This window comes from Bos grunniens, chromosome 28, assembly GCF_055505025.1.
Source record: "Bos grunniens cultivar Pamir isolate PY7600 chromosome 28, Bosgru_T2T1.0, whole genome shotgun sequence".
Lineage (NCBI taxonomy): Eukaryota > Metazoa > Chordata > Mammalia > Artiodactyla > Bovidae > Bos > Bos grunniens.
In genome coordinates, this window is record NC_141192.1 from 16,312,762 (window position 1) to 16,322,157 (window position 9,396).

At 41.6% G+C, this 9,396-nt stretch overlaps 1 protein-coding gene across 4 annotated transcripts in view; it reads right to left on the reverse strand.

Moving 5' to 3' along the window:
* The window catches only part of VCL (vinculin), a 112,618-nt gene extending 104,597 nt beyond the window's left edge, over positions 1–8,021 (reverse strand). For all 4 annotated transcript variants that reach the window (XM_086381933.1, XM_086381931.1, XM_086381932.1 and 1 more), the window contains exon 1: positions 7,759–8,021. In XM_086381933.1, the coding sequence (XP_086238059.1) occupies positions 7,759–7,926 (168 nt within the window). In that variant the 5' untranslated portion in view covers positions 7,927–8,021. The remainder of the gene's footprint in view (positions 1–7,758) is intronic.
* Between the last annotated feature and the right edge of the window lie 1,375 nt (positions 8,022–9,396).

Sequence of the window (9,396 nt, forward strand, 5' to 3'; positions counted from 1 at the left end):
CAGACAGGAGTACTGGAGTGGGGTGCCATTGTCTTCTCCGAAAGAGCTGTTAGCTAAGTATTATGGCTCCCCAAACAGCACATAGCAGTGAAAATCCTGGATAGTTATAACAGACTGGGTTTCCTTGCTTTTGTTTGCAAATTTTTGAGCAGTAAAGTGAATTAAATGGTTTGGGAGGAGGGGTGTTAGTGGTGGAAAAGGATAAGAACTGGTGCATCTATATATAGTTAAGTTTGTATTTATATCTGTGGAAACAAATGGGTTTGGACTAGAGGAAAAAGACTGGAAAAGGCTGAGAAACACTGTAAGAAGACTGTGACTATAGATTTTTATAAATTTCAACAATAAAAAGTATAATACTGTTGTAACAAGAAAAACTGTTCTTTTTGAAAGACTATATGAAGGTTCAGCATGACAAAAAATAATTATTGATAGTATACTATTCACTAGTATTATTTTAAATGAAAGATAAAACAGTTTAACTATGATAAAAATACAAATGAACAAAAATCCTCTACTTATATATTTATTTCAACTTCCTTCCCTAATTAACTTCTTTTGTAAATTATTAAGGAAAAACAAGTAAGATAGCCTTCCTCTCATAACCATTCCCAACAGAAACTGAATAAGAAAATTACAGAAAAAAAATCAGAGGAGTAGTCACCTAGATAACTCAAAACATATGTTATCTGAACTTAACTGTGTGGCCCAATATACCCAAATGTATACTGTAAGGATTCTACAGGTCCAGACAAGTAACAGAAAGACAGATGAAAGCCTCCAATGGGAGGTCCTTCCTCACATATATAAACTTTCATCTCTGGGTGTTTCAGAGTCTTATTACAGATTTGAACTTTACCCCTTAAAGCTCACTCTGAAATATTTATACTACATAGCACTGAAGGCTGTTGGAGCTTAAAAAAGCCAAGGCTAAAGTTTGTTTTCTTCTTTTAGTCCTTTCTATTTGGGAAGATTTAAAAGCAGACTGGCCTGAAAGCAACATGAACTGACAGAATAACCCTTCTCAGCAAGAGTCCTGAGCATGGAGCATTATCCTAGAGAGAAAACTTGCTGGGATACCAACTGATCTCTGACATTTGCTCTTTCCATACAGCTACTTCTTTTGATACTGCTCTAATGCTGGTTTATTATGTAAAAATATACCCCACCGTCGTGACCATGACATAAGGTTCACTGAAAAAGTTGGGCCGCAGATCAGCCAAAACACAAAAAAGAACCAGATCAACTTTCTGAAATCTTTGTCTTCTGCCATATCGTTCAAGGAAATAAAAATCTTTTAATGAGGCATTGATGACTCATGGTATGATACTGCACTGTAACTAGCAGAGCTCCAAACACTATATCAACCCCTGGACTAAACTGTTAAATTTTAAAAAGACAAAACAATTCAAAAAGAATGCAAAATCTCAATGCCACTTTCAGACAGGAGGCAACATATTCGCACATTATGAATTTAGTAAGTGGCCTGCATAGTTGAAATGACTCTGAAACAGAGAACCACAACCCAAAATAGCCTAACACTTTTGTTATCTCAAACAATGGGCAGTTAGCCATTCATTCCTCCCTCTCAGTATACATTCTACTTGTTTCAGATGAGGCCTATTATAAATTTGAAGAGACTGTTCAAATTCAGTACACCAGATGTTTAAAAGCTGGGGATGGAAGATATTTGCCACACAAAAATTTCTATTATAATATTTTGTGCATAAAAAATGAATGATATGTATTCAGTATTTTTTAAGTTATATTTCATACCTATTACCAACTTGACACTGGAAATAAAGAAGCAAACACACAGACATGGTCCCTGCCATTGAGAAACCTTCAACCCAGTGAAGACAAATACTGACCAAGTATGATGGCTGTCAAAAGAGAAAAACAATACCCGCTATGCTAGCTGTATACTGTATTAAGATGTTCCCATCCTACCCTCTTTCAAGGTGTGCCAGCAAGACCAGGAAGTTGTCAGAAAGCTTTTAAAATAATGACCCTCTCAGTTGTGATACATATAAAACATAAGTATTATAGATATATATGTGTGTGTGTGTAAAAATAACCAGTAATTAAGTATATAAAATTACCAGACTACTCTTTTAACAAATATACAAGAAATATTAAAATCCAAATTAGTCCCATATCCATAAAAGCAGTTGCCTTAAAGCTGTCCTTACTCCTGACAAGGGCAAAAGGAGTCAGTTTAGGATACTGTGGTTGACAGCACAGGACTTTAACTTTTATTTTGTCCATAAAATATAAAATAACTTTTATTTTGTCCATGAAATATGAAATAACTTTTATTGTGTCCACTGTTATACCAGTGCTATTTATAAAACAGCTTTAGAAAAGCCCAACTTTCTACAGTGTCAGTATATATATAAACAAATACTTAAACTGGGGCTCCACTAAAATTATAAACATAGTTGTAGAAACAGAGTCTCCAAAACTCTTCCATTCTCTCAGTCATGAGCAGATTTAAGTCCCATTTGTATATCTCTTTTGATCTGTTCCAAATGAAACTTCATAATTCCCCAAAGAACCCACAAGCCTACTTTAAATACTATTTAAATATAAAGAAATCCTACAAACCTACTTTAAATACTATTTAGTTATAATAGACTTCAAGCTAAGCAGCTAAATACACTAGAAAAAGTCTTTATCTTTTACAGACATAAATACTTTTGTACTATCTGTATCTATTTTTTTTTAAGCTGCAGAATTAAATGTCGCTGTGAAACAGAACACTACCTTCACATCATTTTTTTAATATAGGCCCTTCATACAGGCCATGCCAAAGGCAGGCTTTAAACAGATAATCTTGCCAGATCCAGGACAAGTGGACACAGCAAAGTAAAGTGAAAAAAGCAGAGGGTCCAGAGTGAGAGAAACAGAGTTCGAGTCCAAGCTCCACTACTAAGCAGCTGTGCCACTGCAGGCAGGTTACGTAACTGATTTACAGTATCTTCATCTGTAAAATTGGGAACATAGCAATATCTACCTTAAAGGATTGCTATGAGATTATATATATGTTTATATGAAAGCATTTTATAAACTATAAAGAATTATATATTCTTATTATTTACCTTAATTTTTCCTTAATATAGGAATGAATATTTCCATTTTAAAAATTAGAAAATACAGAATATTAAGAGAAAGATCACCCATAGCCCTGTCACCCAAACATTGCTATCTATTTTAAATGAAGTGAGTCCAACATCAACCAAAAGAAATTAAAGTAGGAATAATTTCAGATGTTAATACAGATAACGTATTAACAACAAAATAAACTGCTGATTTCTTTTTAAGAACAGAACAGTCTTTCCCATTTATCAGTTTAAAGACAATGCTGCTATTTGTCCCAGAGCTGGTCCCAACAGGGTATGATATATGGGTGAGGCTCATAAAAGTCAAAGCCACAAAACTCCCAAAATAAATATTTCATGAGCCCCAGGAGTAATTACAACACATGCCCTCAGATGCAATGGAGAAGGCAAAGTGTATGAACCCCATTAACAAAACTGGCATGACTTTACGGTCACAAAGACTCAGATTTCTATGGGCCACTTCAATGGGAAAAAAGAAAAATTTATATACCATGCTACAACACAGACAGCCAAAGACGTCTGAATTTTTCACATTGCTTTTATTTTTTTTTTCACATTGCTTTTAGAACTTGTACCCCTCCTCTATTTTTCCTTTCCCACCCTTCTTTCTCCTAGGTCCCCTCTTTGTTTTATTACTGCATTAGAATCACTCTCTGTGTTTAAAATGGCCTTATTTTATACAATGGAATATTATTCAGCAACAAAAAGGAATGAATTTCTGACACATACTACACCACAGATGAAAACATTATGCTAAGTGAAAAGTCAGACACAAGAGGCCACATATTTTACGATTCCATTTACATGAAATGTCCAAAATGTGCAAATCCATAAAGACCGAAAGCAAATTGATGGTTGCCTAAGGCTGGAGTATTAGGGGATGGGAGAAAATCAGTGAATGTAATGGGTATGAAGTTTCCTTCTGAGGGAACAAAAATGTCCTAAAATTAGACTCTGGAGATGTTGTACAATTCTATAAATACACTGAGAAACAGGGAATTGTACACTTTAAATGAGTGAATTGTATGGTATGTAAATTATATATCAACAAGCTGTTTTTTTTTAAATGATCTTATTCACTAGAAAAAAGACATGTAAATAATCTCATCCTACCCTCTCTCTAAGGGTGGAGTAAAAGTGATGACTCAATTGTGATGATACATATATCAAGTGACCAGACTACTTTTACTTAACAAATAACATGAAAAATTGCAAATCCAAATGTTTTGCTTAATGATTCCCTAAGTCAAAACTTGGTCCTCCCTCAGATTCTCAGTAATTCTGACTCTGTTCAGGTAGTCCTTTCTACCTATAATGCCTTTCTTAAGCTAAGCTAAGCTAAGTCACTTCAGTCGTGTCCGACTCTGTGCAACCCCAGAGATGGCAGCCCACCAGGCTCCCCCATCCCCGGGATTACCACATCCTTAAATGTTCAAATACCATCTTCTTTAAGGCCAGTTCAGAGGTTACCTTCTCCATAAAGTCTTCCCCATGTTCTCAAGAAAAGTGACCTCATCTTCCTCTGAACTTCCATACATCACTTTCTCTGGGCCACTTATGACTTTCAATCCAATATTATACTTACTCTGGCCAACATAATACTTACTGCTTTGATGTTAAAAGGGGGTTCTCAATAAATACCGATCTGATAAGTGGATGACCACTGCTTAACAATGCAGAATTTCATCATCATTGGGTATATTTTCATTTTGGAAATATTCAAAAGTCACTTTAGACTCAAAAATAGTAGTAAGGTTAAGCAATACCCACTTCAGACAAAATTTTCTTGACCAAAATAAAACAAATTTATTTGTATATATATAATCTGTTAAAAAAAAAAAAAATCCCAAAGAGAAACATTGGAATAGGGATATAGCCTCCCAAGGTAACTGAAAGAAATGTGAATTGCATACATTTTGGAATACTTGTTCAAAAATCAGATTCATTAGAGGAACATCACATTTCTTCCCTGAGAGTTCTATAATCAGGCTCTACTAATTCTTCTTCCACTGTATTTCTAAAATAGTCCTATTTCCTGCTCCATTTTGCCTGCCAAACCCAAAGTCCTCTCATTTTCTTCATGACCAACAAATTTTTAGTCTCCTAATTTATCTGCCTTCCCATAGTTCCTTCTTTCCTTCAACAATATCAAGCCATCCCATGTGCCAATGTTAAGGGTAGGAACTGGGGAGCACATACATATCATATGAGACACAATCTAGTTAGGAACTTGACACATGTACACAATTCATCACAATATTCAGTAGCATATACTGAATATACATATACAAGGGCCACAACAGTCACCCAGAATTCCGAGCAATGGGTAAATCCTCTGGGCTCCCCAGAACACAATCTATACAGTTTCCCTCACACACTCTTATCCTCTCCCTTCCATTCTTTTTCATTTTATTGGACTTGTGTTAAACTGCCCATACAGCATGCACCAACTTCAGCTCCAGTTTCTCTCCAGCTTGCCTCCCTGAGCAAGTCAAGACAATCTACTTGCTGTAACCTGGAAGTGACTTAATCACAAGTACTTTTGTTCACCACTGACTATCAACACAATCCTCCTCACTTTCTCTCTGCTAACTCCTATCAAATTTCTTCTTTTGTAATGTATTGGAAAGTATGTAATAATTTTGTTTTTAGCTTATCACTGCCCTCGTTTCTTCTGTTTGTCTCACAGAATCTATTACAATGTTTACTAAGGGACTGTATCACAGCCATCTATGGAGCTTCTTAAAAACACAAAGACCTTGACCCAACCTCCTCAGTAAGTCTGGGATGGGAACTGGACATCTTTATTTCTAAAAAGCCCCACTGGTGATTCTAATGCACATTTCAACCTGAAAACCTGATTTATTAAAATGTTCCCTATACAACAGACATTCAATTCTTATTAATTCATGCACTGAAGCTCATAAATAACTTTTCTCTAAATAGCCTAGCCAGATATCAGCCCCTAGACTACACCAGCTCTGTTCCAAGTGCAACATGTGGTTTTAAGATTTCATTTCCTGAAGTACTCCTTGGAGGGACACTATTACCTTGTCTCTTTACATTGTTTCCTATTTGTTGAAAAATGGAGGCCTGGAATGCAGCCATGTTAGACAACACTACATAAGAATGCACTCTGGAGCCTTAGATTAAAATAAGTTATAAAAAAAATAAGAACAATGTAGAACTAGAGATTTTGAGTGAACACAGTATTCTTCCTGAGTACAGTCTAACTAAATACAGGGAAAACAGATGGGGAATTTGGTCAGTAGTGTCTTCTAGTTACCAGTCTCCTGAACTGGGCCCCTGAAGACTGAGGAAGACTTTCAGCAGCTGAAGTGCCTTGAAGTGCTCTAATCAGATAAGGAGCCCAAGCCGCACCCAGACTCACAGTGGCCTCGCAGCCTCCTAACTACCCTGACACACTCTATTTACACAGCTCGGTGGGGAAGCCTTAGGAACTTTTTCCGAAGTTGCTTCTCACAGGCAGCAGCCTTCTGAGTCACCCACCCAGGGTGGGAAAGAAAAGTGTGATATTAGCCAGCGGGGTGTTAGGAGACTGGGCACCTCTTTTCCATTTCAGAAGCGGGCTCTGCCTCCTCCAGGAACCACCTCAGTTACGAGTCACCGCTGTGGGCGACAGGGGTCTGCGGAGCCACTTAGCCATCCAGGAAAGTTGTGGCTTGGGGAGGAGACGCCCCGTTCTTTTCTCCGGCAGGGGCCGCAGATCCCAGATTCCACAGGCCTCTCCCGGCAGCTCCATCTTGCTTCCTGTCAGGAGGAGGGGCCGAGGAGGAGGGCCCCCGGGTCTGGAAAGGCCCCAAGGGGAGGAAGTCGTGTGACAGCAGGTAAAGCCAGGTGGAAATCTCCACAGGAGTTGGGGGAGGGGGCGGTAATGAAAAGCAGCGGGGTTAAGCGAAAGGGGGAAAGGGATTGGTGCCCACGAATTACTGCATAAAGAAGTCACCCGGCGTTTGTGAGTGCCAGAGGTGTGAGCAGAAGTAGACTCCTCAGGAAGGGAGGAGACAGACATGAGGGGTCAGTAAGACAAGTGGACAAAAGGACCGGACCCGCGGAGCTCTCGGAAGGGGTGGTGGGTGAGGCAGGTTTCAAGGTGAGGGGCAGAAGTATCAGAAGGGAGAACAACGTGGCTCCTATTTAAGAATCCCTGGAAGGAGAGGCAGGGAGTCAGTAGAGGAACCCGCCAGCCCAGAGGCCAGGCTGGGGAGGCCTAAAAAGGAGCTGAGAGCAAGGCTGTCAACGGGAGGGGCGACAGCCAGCTTAAGGAAAGGGGCTATCAGACAACCTAACACCTAGCATTTACTGAGCGGTTACTACAGGTCATAAGCTGGGCTAAGCACTTTATAAATACCACCTCACTGAATGTTCACAAGAAATCCGCAAGGCAGGCATTATTAGGATTGTCCCCATTTTATAGATGAGGAGACTGAAGCTCAGAGAGGCCCGAGGGCTCGCTCAAGGTCAGAGAGCGGGGGAGTCAATATTCAAACCTGAGGCGATCTGGCTCCCGAGTCCACGCGCAAACTCACAGGCAGTGACCGGGAACCGTGAGGCGAGCCAGGACCCCAGGAACGTCTCCCGCCCCCGATCCCCATCCCAGGCCCAGCGCACTCACCCGAACGAGGTTGCTGACCGCCGCCTGCACGGCGGCCACAGGCGCGGTGAGGTCAGGGATGGCTTTGCCGTCCACCTCGCCTTCCTCGTGCATAATCACCAGGTGCGAGATCTGCTGCGCCACCGGCTCCAGAATGCTCTCAATCGTGCGCGTATGAAACACCGGCATCGCGGCGGCGAGCGGGGCGGCGAACCGCGGGCTACAGAGAACTGAGAACCAGGGGCCGGGGACCCGCACGGAGACGGACTCGGAGCAGCGACTACAGAGTCGGGGCTTCCCTCAGTGTAACCAGCCTCACGGGCGCTCCGCCCGCTCCCGCCGCCGCGCCCAATGGAAGCGCCGCTCAGACCCAGGACTCCACTCCTATTGGTCCCTCTTTGATATGCTCCGCCCCCGCAACCGCGCCGCCAAGACCCCGCCCCGCCCCCATTCCCAAGGGAGGGGCCTGGGATTGGGGCTGCGCCGCAGGGATTGCGACCGGATTCCCGAGCCCTAACGCCGGGCGCTCCTTATAAGGGCATGGTGGGAGCGGAGCGAGCGGCTGGAGCCGGGGGCCCCGCCCCCGAGGCCGCCTCCCGCTTCGGCTCTGCAGAACTCCGCCCCTCTGCAGAATCACCTCAGTGGGGCGGGGTCTCCTCACCTCTGGCGGCGCTGGAGTCTGAGGAGACCCGAGAGCCATTAGTCTGTTCCCTGCTCCCCAAGTTTTCCCTTCACACGACGCCCTAAAAATACTCTTTCCACTTCCTCTCCGTAATGCTTTCAAACAGCAGAGGTGCCCAGAGGAACATGTGTCCCATTCATTCACACATAGCGCAGGCACACACACACACACACACACTTCACCCACTCCCATCCTCAGAGATAGTCACTGTTAACAGTTCGGTGTGCAGGATTTACACCTTTGCTTTAGCCCTGTCTACTCACTATCTTGTACATATATATTTTCTGAGTAAGTGGCATTAAACATTTTCCAGGAATTTGATTTTTTTTTCCCCTTAAATAAAATCCCCTTGGTTATCTCTATCTTGGTAAATACAAGTCTAGGTGGATCTCATTCTTTTGATGGCTGCATGATATTCCATTGCATGAAATCAGTTTCCTAGTAATGGACATTTTGATTTTTCCCTATTCAACAGTTCTGCATGAATATAATGGTTCTTGCTTCTGTATTGTTATTTTTTAGTCACTAAGTCATGTTTGACTCTTTTGCCACCCCATGGACTTCCAGGCTCCTCTGTCCATGGGATTTCCTAGGCAATAATACTGGAGTGAGTTGCCATTTCCTTCTCCAGGGCATTTACCAACCCAGGGATCAAACCCACATCTGCATTGGCAGGCAGATTCTTTACCACTGAGCCACCAGAGAAGCCCCTCGATGTATTTAAGGAGAACCTAGAAATGAAGTGAAAAATGCAAAAATCCATACATTTTGATAGATAAGACCAAATTGCCTAATCTTCTCACAGCATGCTGTGTAGAAGACATCTTCTAAATGTCTTCCTCACCTCAAAATCTCTTGCCTAAGCTTCCCCATTCCAAGATGAAACACTTTCATTGATACCTCCAAGCAGAAGATGCTCAAGTCAAAGGCAAGTGTTTTTCAAGGACCTGCATTTTGCAAGAGGCTAAACTAGTGTG